Source organism: Stigmatopora nigra, chromosome 1, assembly GCF_051989575.1.
Source record: "Stigmatopora nigra isolate UIUO_SnigA chromosome 1, RoL_Snig_1.1, whole genome shotgun sequence".
Classification (NCBI taxonomy): Eukaryota; Metazoa; Chordata; class Actinopteri; order Syngnathiformes; family Syngnathidae; genus Stigmatopora; species Stigmatopora nigra.
Window position 1 is genome coordinate 15,261,684 of NC_135508.1, and position 18,550 is coordinate 15,280,233.

At 39.3% G+C, this 18,550-nt stretch overlaps 1 protein-coding gene across 5 annotated transcripts in view; it reads left to right on the forward strand.

Moving 5' to 3' along the window:
- Positions 1-18,301, forward strand: part of LOC144196419 (adenylate cyclase type 6-like) — a 42,190-nt gene extending 23,889 nt beyond the window's left edge. For 3 of the 5 annotated variants that reach the window (XM_077716587.1, XM_077716590.1, XM_077716588.1), the window contains 20 exons: positions 548-697; positions 939-1,060; positions 3,890-4,001; positions 4,516-4,643; positions 5,392-5,550; positions 5,625-5,766; positions 6,305-6,433; positions 7,653-7,681; positions 9,097-9,250; positions 9,330-9,427; positions 9,524-9,611; positions 10,850-10,966; positions 11,906-12,058; positions 14,145-14,320; positions 14,456-14,485; positions 14,554-14,686; positions 15,298-15,561; positions 15,960-16,164; positions 16,294-16,418; positions 17,203-18,301. In XM_077716587.1, coding sequence (XP_077572713.1) covers positions 548-697; positions 939-1,060; positions 3,890-4,001; positions 4,516-4,643; positions 5,392-5,550; positions 5,625-5,766; positions 6,305-6,433; positions 7,653-7,681; positions 9,097-9,250; positions 9,330-9,427; positions 9,524-9,611; positions 10,850-10,966; positions 11,906-12,058; positions 14,145-14,320; positions 14,456-14,485; positions 14,554-14,686; positions 15,298-15,561; positions 15,960-16,164; positions 16,294-16,418; positions 17,203-17,331 — 2,643 coding nt within the window. In that variant the 3' untranslated portion in view covers positions 17,332-18,301. The remainder of the gene's footprint in view (positions 1-547; positions 698-938; positions 1,061-3,889; positions 4,002-4,515; positions 4,644-5,391; positions 5,551-5,624; positions 5,767-6,304; positions 6,434-7,652; positions 7,682-9,096; positions 9,251-9,329; positions 9,428-9,523; positions 9,612-10,849; positions 10,967-11,905; positions 12,059-14,144; positions 14,321-14,455; positions 14,486-14,553; positions 14,687-15,297; positions 15,562-15,959; positions 16,165-16,293; positions 16,419-17,202) is intronic. The other 2 variants (XR_013326291.1, XM_077716589.1) reach the window with 2 other exon arrangements.
- Positions 18,302-18,550: the final 249 nt, after the last annotated feature.

Genomic DNA, 18,550 nt, shown 5'->3' on the forward strand with positions numbered 1-18,550 from the left:
GTGTCACATAATTAGTTACATTTGCTGGGAATTTTTTGGGGAATTGTAGCAATGCCTAAAATGACTCTGTAACAGATACAAGCCATCAAATGTGCTTACACACACGCACCCCCCCCCCCCCCCCCCACACACACACACACACACACACACACACACAGACATATCCAGTATAGCAGCGAAATGCTTTTGGGGTTGATGACCCCAAAAGGTTAATGCCATGTCCCCTCCATTTTGACTGTTGCTATAGATATTGCTGTTCTTCTCACATATTCACAGATGGCTTCAGTAATGCAGTGACAATCTGCAAAACCGGCACATTTCTCATTTAATAACTCGACAATCACTGATGTGTCTTCTCTGCTACATAGGCTTGCCTATGCTTTCACCATTAAAAATATCTTAACCATTACATCCATTCTTGGGAACGTGCACGTTTTAATAAATCTTTAACCCTTCATAAGGTAACTAATGCACTGGCTTCCACTGATGGCACTAGATAGACGTTCAACTCATTTTATGATGGATTATTCTATTGTCACATTTACAGATAAGTGCCAATATTGTCATCTTCCTGTGCGCCAACATGATCGGAATCTGCACCCACTACCCTGCTGAGGTCTCCCAGAGGCGGGCCTTCCAGGAAACTCGAGGATACATGCAGGCCAGAATCCACCTGCAGAGAGAAAACCAGCAGCAGGTCCTTACACACAGAAATCCATGCAAAAGAGCAACACTTGCCATCTCGTTTGTTTCTCTCGGCTCTCCAAGGTCAACCATATGTTTAACAATGTAACATGCATCTTCGGCAATAGCTAGCACATTCCCACGCACACGCCAACGATGCAGCGTGACTCAGTGTGTCTTTTTAACAGCGCAAATGTGATTCAATATATGGACTGCACTCTCACTCTTATTTAATTACTCCCTGTGTCTCTCAGGAGCGCCTCCTACTGTCAGTGCTTCCAAGGCATGTCGCCATGGAGATGAAGGCTGATATCAATGCCAAGAAGGAAGATATGATGTTCCACAAGATTTATATTCAAAAACATGACAATGTTAGGTAAATCAAGCGCATACATACCTAACGCACCAACGTTTGCCTGATTCACATTCTTTAGCTTGCCAATTGCTTGCTATCTGTTGGTTTAGCCTTTTGCTAAAAACGCTATTTGTTGTTTGGTTGCACAATTTGAATGGGAAACCAACCGATGGTGAAGTGTGTCTTCCGCCTGACTTTGGTGCGAGCAGTCTGGGTTCGATTCCCACTCGGTTGCAGTGTGAGTGATTGTCTGTTTCTCTGTGTGCCCTATGACTGACTGGCGACCAGTCTTGGGTGTAGTCTGCCTTTCGCCCAACGACAGTTCGGAGGTATGGAAGATGAATGAATGAATATGAATGGGGATTTTTTCCCCATAACCTCAATAGCTTAACATATTTAATGGATTTCATTTTTACTGCACAAGCGACAGTGAATTTGTTTTCCAGCAACTGTCCATTGTGTGCATTCATTAAATACAATATTCATTCATTCATTTTCTGAACCCCTTGTCCTCAATAGGGGTGTTAGAACCTTTCCCAAGTGACTGCTGGTACCAGGTGGGGGACACACTCGATTGGTGGCCAGCCAATCGCAGGGCATGAGGAGACAGACAACCATACACGCACACAGTCATACTTAATGGCAAATTTAAAGTGTTCGACCAGCCTACCATGAATGTTTTTTGGAGGAAACTGGAGTACCCGATGAAAACCCACACAAGCCCAGGGAAAACATGCAAAGTCCACACAGTGAGGACTGACCTTATGTTGAACCCATTGACCTCAGAACTCTCTAAAATAGAATAAACAACTAAGTATGGCGTGCAGAGAATTGGTACTAATGTATTTATTTAATTACTTTTAAAAATTAAATTTCATTGAGAATCTCTTTTTTTTTAATAAATATTTTTAAAATAATAAGTGACAAATTGGAAATTGAAAGTATGTAAAATCCAACTAAAGATATTAAGCTTCCTTGTAAGGAAGAAATGATTATTCTAAGGGGTGGTGATGAGAACATATACATAAAAAGATTAACACTTGTGGCAACCAACACTGTTCTTCACTGTCTGTAATGATCATCAATTAAAACACTTTGATAACCTATGATATAAAAAAAAAAACAAATTTAAAACTCAGAGCCACCTTATGGCAATTTATTGATCTTCACTAAACCTAACATGCTAAACTTTTAATGCTGGGAGAGAATATCCTAGCATGGAAGAACATCCCTACTGCTACAGAGAAATGAGAGTTCATATCATGCAATCTCAACTGTGATCTCTGACGAATCGTACATTCACATATCAAATTTGTTATTAATGAACCTTTACAAAACCATTCAGAAAAATATGACAAATTCATGGTTAAGTTGTTTTATTTATGATAAGAAATGGGTCCAGTAACATGCGAAAGAATGCGTTTCTCTTGAACAGCAGGGCCATGTCATCAGACGTCTCAGTCTATTTCCAACTTTTCAATACTAAATAGTTTGTTGATGAAGTATCATGTTACATTTATGTTGCACACTTGTCTTCACTCTGACAAGAATTCTTGGGGAAAAATTGTGGGGGAAAGACTTTCAAAGCTTGTTTGGTTCCAAGAAAAATAAATCAAATCATAGAAAAGAAAACAAAAGAAGAGCATAACTTAATCAAGACATTGCTAACCCTATCTCCCAAAAAGCGGAAGTCACCATTTATCTTGGAATGTATAGATTTTTGTCAAAACATTAGATTTTTTGTTTTGTTTTTTCATACATTCAACTCAAGCTGTCTTTTCACCCAACCTGAGTGCAATTAAGCCAGCCAGCCCTACCTGTCGACTCGCTTGAAATGAGCTGTGCATTTAAGGTTGCCGTAGACAACAAAGAATGAAGGCTAGGTTAGGGTTATCCACTCAAATGTGAGCCATCTACTGTGGGACATTAAGAACAACCATGTGCTCCACCTAACAGATTGAAAGGGAGAGCAGAATTATTAGGCAAATGGGTATTTTGACCACATTATCTTACTCCAAGCTGTGGGGCTTTTTTTTAGTTGAGGATGGAGTCAATGTCAACTCCCAGTCCTACTGCCAGTTTCTAGAAGACACCTTTAAACAGTTTCTTTTTTTAAATTTCCTACTAATTATGCACACTAAAAGTAACCTGCAACTTGCTTAATAATTCTTCACCCCTAGGAAACTTACAAAACACAATAGCATGGTAAAGACCCTTGCTTTCGAGTTGGTCAACTGTTTTGTATATACTTCTGAATAAATAGCAGTTAATAATTCAGAGTTATGAGAATATTCTACAATAATGCAGTCTTGCGCAGATACACATATACCATTTTTTGGCTCCTGATACTCATTCTGTGTGGTAGGTAACGACATTGTACCGAGATGAGTTATTTTTTGGAGGGCAGGGGTATATATAGTATATATACTATATATATATTAATATATATACACACACACACACATATACATATATATATATATATATATATATATATATATATATATATATATATATATATATATATATATATATATATATATATATATATATATATACATACATACATATATATATATACATACACATATACATACACATATATGCATACACATATATATACATACACAAGTAGGATGTTTGAACGCCACACGATTTGACTTCTACCATCATTTTTGAATTGGCGTCCATAGTTTGGAAAGTAGGTCTCCAAAAGTACATATTGGCACAATAATGCTTAGTACTCCCCTTCATTTTAAAGCTCTATCATTAATAACACTATCGGCACAATGTCAATAATGTTGTTGCGTACTTTAAACCAATTGTTCCCCTGTCTATTTTCTTGTGCAGCATTTTATTCGCGGACATCGAAGGATTCACCAGCCTGGCTTCTCAGTGCACGGCGCAAGAACTTGTCATGACCCTCAACGAGCTGTTCGCCCGCTTCGATAAGTTGGCATCGGTGAGCAGAATTCATACGAACGTGTTAGAAAATGGACAGGCATTGAACGAAACATCAGATAGACAACACTGAGGAGTCAGCACTGGAAACAGTTTCAGAATCTCAATTATCTTTGTTGGCCAAGTATGATAGAAACACACTTGGAATCTGAAGCATCAAGGACTCGCGCTGCCTCAGTATGCTTCTGGCATGTTTCATTCATGTCGTCTTCCTGGATCTCGAATAGGATACAATGTTATCAACCCCGCCCCATTTCCTCTTCTCTTTCGACCCTGTGGGGCACAAGAGTCATCCACAATAGTTAGTGAAGATGCTCATAATGCAAACGAGTGCACTCTAGATTCACTTTGCCTTCCTATCTGGCATTTTCCGTAATCCGTGACATCATGTCCCGTAGCACTATAGTGCAATAACAGAGGTTTCTTTCATGAACTTGGAGCGGTTCAAATTATGGACTGCTCAATGTTTAGTGTATTTGTGCTCATTTAGTGTCCTGAATGTCTTGACTATGTAGGAAAACCACTGCCTACGCATCAAGATCTTAGGGGATTGCTACTACTGCGTATCGGGACTGCCCGAACCCCGGGCTGACCATGCCCACTGCTGTGTGGAGATGGGCGTGGACATGATTGAAGCTATCTCGTAAGTCCGAAATGATATTTACATACAGAACTTTTGCTACTACCTTGCAGTACACTCGGATTAACTTCAATTAGTTTAAATTACCATCACCTTGAAATATTAATAGAATAGTAAACACACTTTGTTTGTTTTTTGTTTACAAAAATGATTGAAACTTTTAGTTGTGTGCCGCCTGATGCTGTATGGCAGGGGTGGCCAAGTCCGGTCCTCGAGACCCCCTATCCAGTCTGATTTCCATATCTCCATCCTCTACCACATCTGAATTAAACGATCAACTCATTAGCATGCTGTCCAGAAGCTTCATATTGACCCCGATGATTTAATTCAGGTGTGTTGATGGAGGGAGACATGGAAAATAGACTGGATAGGGCTCTCGAGGGCTGGACTTGGCCAGTCCTGGTCTAGGGGTTCACTCACCTGACTTCGGTACGGGCAGGCGCAAGCAGGCGCGAGTATAATTCCCGCTGCTGGCGGTATGATAGTGAGTGCGAATGGCTGTCTGTCTCTGTGTGCCCTACCGCTGACTGACGACCAGTCTAAGGTGTAGTCTGACTTTCGCCTGAAGTCAGCTGGAACAGGCTCCAACAGCTCTGTATGGAAGATGAATGTTAGTTATGCTATTGTGTATCGGCATGAATTAAATTGAACAATTGGTGCAGTCATTATTTATTATTAATTAGGTGGAATAATGTCTTAAATGACTTGACCTTCATTTTGTAGAATTAATATATAATTTGCATGGTTCCAGACTTGTGAGAGAAGTGACAGGTGTCAACGTGAACATGCGAGTGGGCATCCACAGCGGACGTGTTCATTGCGGGGTGCTGGGCCTGCGCAAGTGGCAGTTTGACGTATGGTCCAATGATGTGACGCTCGCCAACCAAATGGAAGCTGGCGGGAAGGCTGGGTGAGATCCTTAAACCTGTTTTCTGTCATTAGGAGTTTGAGTTCTAACTCTGTGTGTGTGTCTTTCTATCTTAGGCGTATCCACATTACCAAAGCCACTCTTCAGTACCTCAACGAGGACTATGAAGTGGAGCCTGGGTTCGGAGGGGAGCGGAATGTCTATTTGAAAGAAAAAAGCATTGAAACCTTTCTGGTCTTAGGATGCAGCCAGAAGAGGGTGAGCACGGAAGTTCCCATAAACTGACCGAAAGAAACATTTTGTCTCTAAGAGTATATTCACATCAGGAAAGTTCTTTGTTCCCCTTCTTTGGTCTGGAAAAGATTACAGCTTTTTGGTCTGTTACGGTTACTTTTTATAGTGTAAGTCCCAGGACTTGACAATAAAATCCCACACATGTAAAAATATCGTCCAAATTGGACAAAATGGTCTGGCAAGGGGTGATACCATGGCAATATGGGAAAAAGGTGTTATTTCAGAACTGGTTCGCAACATGGTGCGGACACAAAGAGACAACACTCATTTGGGTTTGGACCAGCTGTTTGCCCCACACCAGTGTGATATGTTTTTTTTTTTTAATAATTTTTATTTCTCGAGACCAAAAGCTGTTAACTCACTGAATATGACATACTTGTCTCTGCCATGAAAACCAGAACACATGAAATGTTGATACAATAAATAATCTGTACAGCAAACAGTGGTGGTGTGAATACACCCTATAGCTCAAAACTGACACAATAATGCTGTGTATTTTCAGAAAGAGGAGAAAGCCTTGATGGCAAAGATGCTGCGTGCACGTGCAAATTCTGCTGAAGGATTGACACCACGCTGGGTGCCAGATCGATCATTGTGCAGAAGCAAGGAGTCCAAAGTCTTCCGGCACATAGTAAGATTAAATAATCATTCAGTCCCAGACATTAGGTCACAAGTTGTCTCTTTCTTTCAAGCACCACAGAATGTTGTTTTATAGTTTTTTTAAATTTTTTTAATTTTTTTTGTGACTACATGAACACAAAACCTGGAGAAAAAATATTTCCATCTTTCATAATAATTTTCTTCTACTGTTTTCCTTCTTTAGTTGTGAGCAGTTGAACTCATAAACATTGTTCATATGTCACTGGAGTCAAGGGAAAATCTTAATATGAACACGTCATTAACTCACCGAGTCTGACATACTTGTCTCAGCCATAAAAAGTAGACCACATGAAAGGTTCCTACAATAAATAATCTGCACAGACTATTCCCTTAAGGCTCATCGTTGTTGTTGTTGACACTTTACATTAGATATTGTAATCATATTACAATGATTCAACAAAAACTAATGTATATGGATTGACCCAGAATTGGAGGACAAGTTACATCTCACTCCAAATCTAAAACGAATAAATAAACCCTGAGAAAAAAACAATACTATAAGACTCTTTTGTCCCACTCTCCTAGTGACGAAACAACATTTTAGATTAAAAAGTTAAAATAACAATTTTCAATGTCATTTTTGTCTTAATGTTATTTTTTTTAATCCTAGTCACATTTATTTCATGGCTACAGCAAATGTACTCTATGAATTCTCTTAAACTTCTCATATTTTTATAAAATAGTTTACCCTTGTTAAATGTCCCACTCCACTTCACACAACCCTCTTAGACCAGAATTTAAAAAGAAATCAGTTAATAATATACATAAGTTTGTTCTCTTCATCAGCAGTTACATCATAACAGTTAACTTCTACACGTGAAAAAAAGCTAAAAAGAAAAGAAAAAACAACAACAACAAAAACATTTAAAGCAATGTTTAATACCAAGATTCTGAGATCCACTGTGTGTGACTAGACAGGGAATTCCCAGCACGTGGTTTACTTGAAGTCCTCATGAGTAACAAGTATCATTGGTCTCTCCTCCTCATTCCCCTGGCTCGCTCATTGGATCTTGAAACCTTGTGGCAAGGAGGCTGTAATTTGCAGCCTCCAAGCACTAATTAAAATTACCTCTTGGGGATTATGTACAGTAGCATTGCTTTTCTTAGGATATCATCTTTTGGTTTTTACTGGCCACACTCTGGCTCCAACACAATGGTTCTTTTCACTCTGTATATTTTTGTCTTCTCAGGGCATGGACGCAGCATCCAGTAAGGACATGTGAGTTCTTACTTTATCACACTTGAGGATTTTTATCTTTCATTATTCAGTCCTTGGATGCCATTGACCGAGATCGTGGCCGGTCTACTTGCCGAAAGACATTTAGCCGACTGACATCTGGCCGACAGCCAACTCGCCGAAGGGACATCTGGCCGAATGAAAAATTAGCCGAACGACTAATTGGCTGACCGACTATCTAGCCGAAGAACATTTAGCCGACGTGCTCGCCCCGCCCCCGGTCGTGTGTGTGTACAAGTTTTTCAATCTTGACCCGCGGGCCATATATGGCCCGTTACTGATAACAACATTCATTTAAAATAACAAGTTACAGATAATAATTTTCATTTGGAATAACAAGTTAGAGATAATAACTTTCATTTAGAATAACAAGTTGTAAATGAAATTGTAAATGAATGTTGTTATCAGTATGTGGCCCGCGGGCCGAGGTTGAAAAACTTATACGCATGACCGGGGGTGGAGCGAGCGCGTCAGCTAAATGTTCTTCGGCTAGATAGACGGTCGGCTAGATAGTCGGTCGGCCAATTAGTCGTTCGGCTAATTCTACGTTAGGCCAGATGCCCCTTCGGCGAGTTGTCCGTTGGCCAGATGTCAGTCGGCTAAATGTCTTTAGGCAAGTAGACCGTGCGCCGACCGAGATAGACGTCTACCACTGTCAAAACTACTAGTGACAAATGCCGTATTTAAATTCAGAGCAGGTGTTTGAAAAGAGACAAATGAGTGGACACCCGTCATTGTCAAAGGGAATGAAAAAGTTCATCACGGATGTTAAAATGACATAAAAAGCCAACAATCTTTTGACTTGAAGGCATTTTTTATGTCATCTTGTCAGATACAGACTTTCTTGTGATGCAGTAATCGGGCCACATGAAGAAACAAAAATAACATTAGACTACTAAGATAAAGTCCTAAAATTCTGAGATTAGTTCGTGATATTATAAGAGCAAAGTCATAATATTACAAGATTACATTTGTAATAGTATAAAAAATAACAATACATTTATGAATTAAAATACATAAATCTACAAAAAACAATTAAATATTGCTATATCATGATAAAAAAGAGAATTAAGACATATGTTGTGACATCATTGGATTAAAATCACAATATTTATAGAAAAAAGTCATTATTTTAATTTAGGAAGAATATTACTACGAAAAGTACATACAACTTGCTAAATGAGCTGCATTCCATGCAAACTATGAAGTTAGCAGGTTAGATTTCGTAAAGTTTTATAATTTACGTAATATTAAAGGATTAAAGTCTCATAAATTATGACTTTACAAATTATTTCTCGTAATTTTATTCAAAGTTACATCATTAATACAACTTTTTTGACTAATATAACAACTTTAATGTCACAATGGACAAACAACCACATATGTGTTTATGCAAGTAATAGACGCTGCACTCAGGAAGCCTTAAACCCTGAAGACGAAGTGGATGAGTTTCTAGGCCGGGCAATCGACGCGCGTAGCATTGACCAGCTTCGCAAAGACCATGTCAAGAACTTCCTGCTCACGTTTCAAACTGCTGAACTGGAGAAAAAGGTGCTGGTCGCTGACAAAGATTATGTATTATTTTTTTACCAACCAGTGACTTAATGTTCCATTGTTTTTCTCTTTTCAGTACTCCAAAAAGGTGGACGATGGCTTCGGTGGCTATGTGGCCTGTGCCCTCCTTGTTTTCTTCAGCATCTGTGTCATTCAAATAATAATCATGAAAAGGTAAGAATCTCTCATCTTCTCAGAGTTGGACAGAACACTGAACCTAGATGAGAGTTAAATGACTACGATTTTTCTTTATTTTCATCTCCTCCGCAGAACCCTGCTGATGCTGGGTCTCTACATTAGCATCTTTATCATCCTAATCAACATTCTCTTCATTTCTTCCATCTACTCCTGCATCAAAGTAAGCAAATCTTCATATTGCTAAATCAGGGTTAGAGATATAACACTGAACAGTTTATTAAGAAATGTTAAGTTTAATACTTGAAATTTGCATAATGGTTAACATTGTACAGTCAAACCTTGAGATACGAGCTTAATTCGTTCCGGGACCGAGCTCATATGTCGATTTACTCATATCTCAAATTAACGTTTCCCTTAGAAATGAACTAAATAAAAAAATATTTGTTCACACCCTCTGAAAAAACACCAAAAACAAGATATTTCAATGGAAAAACATTTTTTATTAGTTGTAATTCAGCATCTACTCACAGACTAACAATTAGTGGTAATGGTGTTTATTGAGACATTATTCAGTACAACGCTATACACACACACTTAATAAAAGTTGGAATCTTACGTTACACAAAATTTAAACTTTCTTGTGCAATAACCAAGGCAAAGAGGTTAATTTATTCCACCGTGGCTTTCGAGGCCAACTTCCTGCTTCCCCATAAGTATTGCCGAGCCTGCTCAGTCACAAGTACAGTACTCATGTTTTTCGATAATTTCTTGCTTAATATCAATTGTCATCATCTGACTTTTCTTCGCACAACCTTTCATTGCACCGGCTTGCTTTGGACACTTTCCTTAATCTGCACTGACTAACACACAAAAAAAGACGGAAAATTTTCAACGGAGGCTCATACTCGTAGAGGTCTTTGCACGAGAAATCATAAGCAGCCTCTCGCGTGTCGGCCACCTGGCTGTCTCGTATGTTCGTATCTCAAAATGTGTCTGGTATTTCATGGCAAATATTTGCTCGGAATTTTACTCGTATCTCAAATTCCTCGTATGTTGGGGCACTCGTATGTCAAGGTCTTACTGTACTGATAAAAACGTCATTGCATCACTTATTTATTATTGTTAATTTGAAATCAAATGGCCTCACCTAGAAATGCTACAAACCCATGGCAAAAACTAATATTTTTTATTGTATTTTGCTCCTAATTACATCTTCACTCTCTCAAAATAATTGCCTTGGCCATTTTTTCCAAAGTTGATTAAAAAAATTAAGAGATGTTTTCTTTTTTCTCTCTCTTTTTTTTATAAATTCAGTAAAATTGATTTAGGGGATTAGTATTAAGATGCCGTTGACATATTCCTACCATATTCATTGACCAAAATCGATTTGAATGACTTTAAATCCGTCACTAATCTGGCAATCACTGTTTTTTTTCTTCTTTTTCGTGCGTCTTGAAGCTGTTTCCAACCGCCTTGCAGACGCTAAGCAAGAAGATCGTGCAGTCCCGTGCGAACAGTACGCTAGTGGCCGTCTTCACCATCCTCCTCCTCTTCATCGCTTCTTTCGCTAACATGGTACGTGTTTGCAAATTCATATCATATAACAATTTTGAATCATTTCTTGACATTAGGCATGACTGCAATGCAGACAAGAGTGTGATCTTATTGAAGTGAAAACTAAAGGGCATAATAGTTTAAAAAAGTTTGTTTTTTAGCTCATCTTAAACAAACTGTCAGTAGGGTGTAGTGCAAGGGTGTTGACTCGGGTCGGTTGGGTAGCGGGCCGCATTAATGTCAACTCGGTTTCATGTGGTCCGGACCATTTCAGATATAATATTTAGATTTTTTTTTTTAATGAATGGATTAAAAGAAATGGATTAAAAGCACTGAATATTCCATTTTTTATAGATATGAAACATTTTTTGTTGCTTTTTTTTAAATATACTTTTAGATTTTACAAAAAGATTTTTGAACTACAAACAGAAAAAAATGATTAAAAAATTACAATTATTGATTTAAAAGGGAGAAAATCAGGAAATTTAATATACTCTTCATTTTAATTTGATCCTAAAACAGAAAGTCGGCACTCCCAATTTACTTTCTCGGGCCGCACAAAATGATGTGGTGGGCCAGGTTTGGCCCACGGGCCGCCACTTTGACACCTGTGGTGTAGTGGAAAATGTGTCGTGTAGAGAAGTCCCTATCTGACTAATAGACTCCTGTCTAAATACAACTTGTGTGCTTGTGTAGAGAAGCCCCTATCTGACTTATACAACTTGTGTGCATTGTCTAAAAGTAACAAGATAATTCGCAAATATCCCAGATTAATGCTTCCACCTTTTTGTGGGTTGACCGTAGTTGCCCGGAAACTAGATGTTGACATTAGAACACCAGGATACTATTGTGTTTGTGTGTGAATGCATGCTTTCGCATCGCCTCCTGTGAAAACCCATCTTGTTCACTTCAAGTAGTATCGCCTGACCTTTTGCTGATGTTCAATTTCCGGCCCGCTAGTTTGTGTACAGCAGGACTGAACTGAAGGACTGCTTGGGCGAGGAGCAGCCCAACACGACAGTGACACTCTGTCTGCTGTACAACCTCACCAGGGAAGCCAAGGATGGCTTGAACGCGTGTCTCGGCCAGGTCATCCCCTGCTATTTCCCAGAGGTCAGTTTCATCGCATTTAATGTGCAATACACGGCATGATACAGTGCATAATTCAGAAAGTCTGAGGTGACTTCCGCGAGTGTTAAATTAATTTCCGTGGGAAGACACACCATTGTTGTGGTTTCACTCAAAGGTTTATAGTCTGAATGCATTTAAACACATCATATTTGGGAGGGATCCCGCAGTTCTTTTTGTATAATAAACTAAAAAATCAGTATCAGTAATCATTTTTTGCTGTTGGCCAGAAAAGTGACGTCACTATACGACTACTTTGCGCACTAGGTTGTCTTCCATTTATTTTCATTTCTGTGGCGGCCAGTGTTTTAGTTGTTGTTGTTATGTTTTTTTTTTCAAGAAATTCATTTTTTTTTACCATAAAATAGTTCATTCGTGTTGTTTAGGAAATTGGAACAAGACAAACACTGTTCATAGCCTTTAAGTAGTCTATTACATTGTTTGAATTTAAATATCTTTCACACGACTGCTTTGGCCAAGTGACAAATACCGTTTGGCCAACGAGTTGGGCTGTTTTGTAGGTATAAACTGCAGTTAAAATACACCAGTGTTAGATGTCTAATTAGCACAGTATTTCCCAATATTTACATTGAAAAAATCTCAAGGGACGCCACCATATAAAAGTCTTTTAATTTAAAACTAAGTCACCTATATTAACAATAGCCATTCTCATCAAAGTTTTATCAGAAGAAATCATTCCAAAATCTAAATTTTTGCACTTACTTAACTTATGTCACCAAAAGTTGTCTGCGGACCTTGAAAAACGTCCAGTTCAAGTGATGCAAAAATAAGTAATGTAATGTTTTTAATCGCATAATTTTATGACTTTCCTCCAAATATTGCTTAAATCTGCTAATATTACGCCAAAAAAAAAAAAGTGCACAAAGGTTGATGCCCTCGAAACTAAATAACTTTCGGTTCATGTTAGAGGAAAATAAGCAAAAAAATGATTGTTTCACAATTTGAATCTCGTAAAAGTATAATCTAACGTTCATCATGTTTAGATTTTTACCTTGTAATAGTTCAATTTTTATCTTGTTATATTCATATTAGGATTTTTTCTCTCGGAATATTACATTTTATGGCTTCTTGCAATTCCCCGCGGCACAACAGTGCTTGGGAAACACTGGCTTAGCATTTGGGCTATCTGCTCTTGTCAATGGCATGGGAACCAAAACAACAAGGCTTTAACTGGCGTTGTTGCCCCAACCAGCAATTGCACCATTAAAAAAATCCCAGTAGTCAGATGGTAGTACAGTGTTCCCTCGCTACTTCGCGCTTCAGCTATCGCGGACTCAGAGCTTCGCGGATTTTTTTCAGGAAAAAAATAAATAAAAAATGTAAAGATATTAAGTTAAAATTATAAATTACATCATTTTACAAGAAGTGGAAACAAAATATTCAATAAGAATTAGTAATTGCATCAAAAAAAGCCTGAGAGTTCTGGAATCGCATTGATGACGTCATGGCTGTTTACAGGCGCATCTTCACCACCCAAAAAAACAATGTTCACAACTCCCAATAACGATGTTTCTTACGTGCATAAAAACTGCAAAGGATCCTCCATCCGGACTACTATGATGTTTTTGCTTGGTGGTGCTTTTGTGCACGTGTTACCCATTTCTTTAAGCATTTTTGAAGGGGCACCCCTACTTCGCGGAAATGCACTTATTGCGGGTGGTCCCGGTCCCCATTAACCGCGATAACCGAGGGAACACTGTACACTGTTAGATTTTCATTCACCAGGTTTGCTTGTAGAGTCAAGGGTCGTATATATAAATATTTACCATTCAGTGGATACTTTAGGCGAATGTGCGAATGTCCATCTCATCACCTCGTCAACCCATTTTAGTGACCACTATCCTGAAAGAGTTCATGGAGGCAACTGGACTTTTTGACCTTTCAGTCAGAGTCAGAGGAGATATACCTAAAAAGAATCCCAGGATTAAAATTAAGAATTTGGATGAAAGGTGGTAGGAGACAACATGAGAGAGAGAGAGTCCAGTTTGTTCTATTCAACTTGTGCTTGATTGTCTGTGCGTTTGCATCTTGACCGGTTGCCCGATTGCAGTATTTCAGCTACAGCGTCCTGCTGACCTTGCTGGCCTGCTCGGTGTTCCTCCACATCAGCAGCATTGGCAAGTTAGCGCTCATGCTGCTCATTCAGTTTGTCTTCCTCATCCTGGTGGAGTGGCCTGAGGTGGACCTCTTCGACAATGCCGATCTGCTTGTCAAAGTTAACACGCTGTAAGTCAACATAACCTGAGTATGTTTCAGAAACACAACAAGAAGTGACAATGTTATTTTTCACGTGTAAATAGAAATGAGCACAGCCCATTTTTGCCAAAGCTGACTTTTTGGGTTTTTTTTGTTCGTTTACAGGCTTACTGCAAATGCAACCGGAGAACAATGGTGAGTTAAGTTGTCGTTTGGATTTTGTGCCTCCCTTGACTTATGATGAAATGTTGCTCTTGTTTCAGCCTGGAGAGTGTGAGCAAAGTACCCCTGAAGGTCATGACCCCTGTCATCCTGACCGTCTTTGTTCTGGCTCTTTACTTGCACGGCCAGCAGGTGGAGTCCACCGCACGCCTGGATTTCCTCTGGAAGCTGCAGGTCAATGCCAAAAGACACTCATTGCCTGCCACTGGACTTCTCGTACACATATAAATAGTACTTTACTTAGGATGTTATGAAATAAGATAACAAGTGACTTTAAAGTAAAAATAGTAGTGATTTTGGATAAATCTATCAAAGAAAATGACAGAAAAGGATGAATAATAATAATTAGTCTTCCTTTTTCTTTTTCCAAAATATCTCTAACCAGAAGTTGATATCAAAACCAGAATTATAGGCGTTCTATTGTTGCCATGTGAGCTTTTATTTAATTGTATTTCATTCAGTGTCTACAACTACTAGCCAGCGCAGCAAGCCATGCATGATTATTAAATCTGATGGTGACTTTAGAACCAGAATTGCTGAAAAAAAGCGAGAATTCCCTTACGATGAACTATGAAATGGGTCAAAGTGTGAGATATGAGTGCCAAATTAGCTTTGTAAAATGACAATAGTGCAGTCATTTTCAGGATAAAGCGGTTCAGAAAAGGAATGAATGAATGAATGGTTACAATTTCTTAGGAACTTCAAATAAATACTTAAGTGCACACTCTGAAAGGTATTCCAGTACAAATGTTCTACTAAATATAGTGGCTCCTTCCCATCCTCAGGCTACCGAAGAGAAGGAAGAGATGGAGGAGTTGCAGGCGTACAACCGCCGCTTGCTCCACAACATCCTTCCCAAAGACGTCGCTGCCCACTTCCTGGCCCGTGAGCGTCGCAACGACGAGCTGTACTACCAGTCGTGTGAGTGCGTGGCAGTCATGTTTGCCTCCATCTGCAACTTCTCCGAGTTCTACGTGGAGCTGGAAGGCAACAACGAGGGCGTGGAGTGTCTTCGGCTGCTCAACGAGATCATCGCCGATTTTGATGAGGTGAAAAGGCCGCGCTAAAAGGATGTATGAAGGTTATCACAAAGTTACACCAGTACCTGGTCTTGCCAGTTTTTCTAGTTTAAGCCTCATCATATTTATTTTATCTATTGTATCGAGAGCACAATTTGGGTTGACCAGACAGAAATTGGAGTGAAAAAGTAAGCTGCTAAAATGCAGGTCACACTTTCTTTATAAAATGAGTGAGAGAACAGTGCTAAAAAGTATTTATTTGAATCATGTATTTTCCCTTAGTTAGCCAAGAGCATAAGCAAAATGAATGAATGAAAGGAATTTTTAAAAATGCACAATTCATGAAGGACAATAATTTTGGCTGAAACACAAACTATATATATGAAGTGACGAGTTTTGTGTTGTCATCTTGTCTTTTTTTCCCCAAGATTATCAGCGAGGACAGATTCCGTCAGTTGGAGAAAATCAAAACCATCGGTTCCACTTACATGGCCGCCTCAGGCCTTAATTTATCCACCTATGACCGAGAGGGTCGATCGCACATCCTGGCGCTGGCCGACTACGCCATGAGGCTCAGAGAGCAGATGAAGTACATCAATGAGCACTCTTTCAACAATTTCCAGATGAAGATCGGTACGATATTGCTGCTTGTTTATACCTCGGTTAGGCTTAGCTGTTTGTTGTGTTTGTTTGTTTTTTCCAGGAGGCCGATTTTCCATGAAGTGGTATGTGTGTGACTGATTGTTGACTTGTGCCTCTCAGGGCTGAACATGGGACCAGTGGTGGCCGGGGTCATTGGGGCCAGGAAGCCCCAGTACGATATCTGGGGGAACACTGTCAACGTGGCCAGTCGGATGGACAGCACCGGAGTACCGGACTACATTCAGGTAAGACACTTGTTCTTCACACAAAGGCAGAATGTTTAGACATGTCTGGTGTTAATCCGTTCAAAATCTCTGATCAGATGGCCTTTGTGTGACCAGTTTTTTATCTTTTGTAAGAGATTATCATAGTTGATATTAAATCATCATAATAATATTTGTGTGTGTGTGTGTGTGTGTGTGTGTGTGTGTGTGTGTGTGTGTGTGTGTGTGTGTGTGTGTGTGTGTGTGTGTGTGTACGACACATACACAGATTTAAATTATGGAGACTTCTCTTAATAATAAAAAAATAAAAAAATATTCCAATATCACATTTTAAATATTGTATAATACTGCCATCTGTTGTACAATACCGCGACTCCTCCTTCCGAAATACACATTATTTTTCCAACCAGCAAGTTTAACTGTATAACTGCAGTGCTGGTTTTAAAGGAGACAAAAAAGGGAATTTGTGACAATTCCTCAGTTCCCAAAAGGCAAGTGACTCTTTTTGGTTATTATGATTAAATAAATAAATAAAACTCAACCTCATAAATACCTCATATCACACATGGAGACATCTCAGTTAGTGTCATGTCGGCGTCCCTCCCAGTCAATCTAGATTGGACGTTTCATACCCTCAATTGTAATCAATGGGTTAAAAGCTCTCTCTCGTTTACAAATAGATGACAGGGTCAAAATTCCCACCAAACCACTCATTTTGGAGTGTTCTGCTTCCTACACATTGAAGTGCTTGACATTTAGTGAGGACATTTCATTCTGTGCAATGATGTTTTGATCTCTTTCCTAGGTGACCACAGACCTTTACCACGTGCTCGCTAACAACGGCTACCAGCTGGACTGTAGAGGATTGGTCAAGGTGAAGGGCAAAGGGGAAATGACCACTTACTTCCTCACCAGTGGCCCCTCCAGCAGTTAACCACGGAGCCTCTAGGGTTGACAACTGCTGTGTGTCTCTGGTCCCGCCAACAAACATTGAATTTTTTTTTTTTTTGCACAAGCAAGCACAAAGCCCAAAGCCCAGTTGCCTTAGGACAGAAGTGTGCTTGTATGAGCTGTAGTTTAAGTATTTTCTCTGAACTTTATTTATTTTTGTTTGGCGCAGATGTACAGTACAAAAGGATAAGCTACACTACATGAAGGAGAAATACGACCAAAGAAATAAAACAAAACACTGAGAATGATAAGTTAGCTCTTTTAACCAGGTTTGTACGGACGGGCGAGTCACTGAAGGACGACAAACTTGATTCACGTGTGAGTGAGTGAGTCAACAAGTGAAAGAGACCACTGAACTTTGCCCATGGGAAGGCATACTGTCACTTTTCACTGTGAGTTTTTACATGCTTTCTTGTTTGCATGGTTTCTATTCATCTCCAGACCTTGCAAAAGAATCACGTCCACTTCGACCGGACGCCGATGTCATTCCGAGTTAAAAAAAAAAGATTTCAAAGCAAACAAAGTATATTTTTGTGCGCAGGGACTTCCCTTGCTTTGACTCGAGCCCATTGCAACGGACCAATTTTCCAAAATGACTCGTCCAAGGAATGTATGTCAGAACAAACGTGACGACCACTGAAGGACACATGCCACTTTGGGATTCCCCTTTGCTGCAAATAAACATAGAGAGTACTTTTATAGTACACGCATCACAGTGTTTAGGAGCTGACTTGTTTGTAGACGTCCACAATATTTCTGCCTTAAATGGGGACGCCTCTGACTAAAAAGTCAACCAAATACCCCTTAGACACTATTTCTCGGATGGACAAGCAGAAAATGATTATTTTGCCTTAATTGTGTGTCCCTTTCCTGTCGGTTGATGCACTTCTACAGCACGACTGTAGTGTCTATTTTACAAAATAAAGGAAAAGTCTTTGACTCCTTCCATGAAATGTTGCATGCGGCTCAGATTCGGTAACTCGAGGACACTCGGCTCACCTCATTTCCTTCAATGAATCATTCTACAGTATCAAAGGGGTCGTGCAATGGAGAATGTGTAATTGCTTGTGCATGAATTATGCATTTCTGTTCAGCCAGTGGCAAAGTTCTCACATCACTCCATCTTGAACATTAATTAAGCTTCATAGATGCCTGTTAATCCCTTGTGAAAATGCCCTTGTGTTCCAAGATCGCCATGCAGA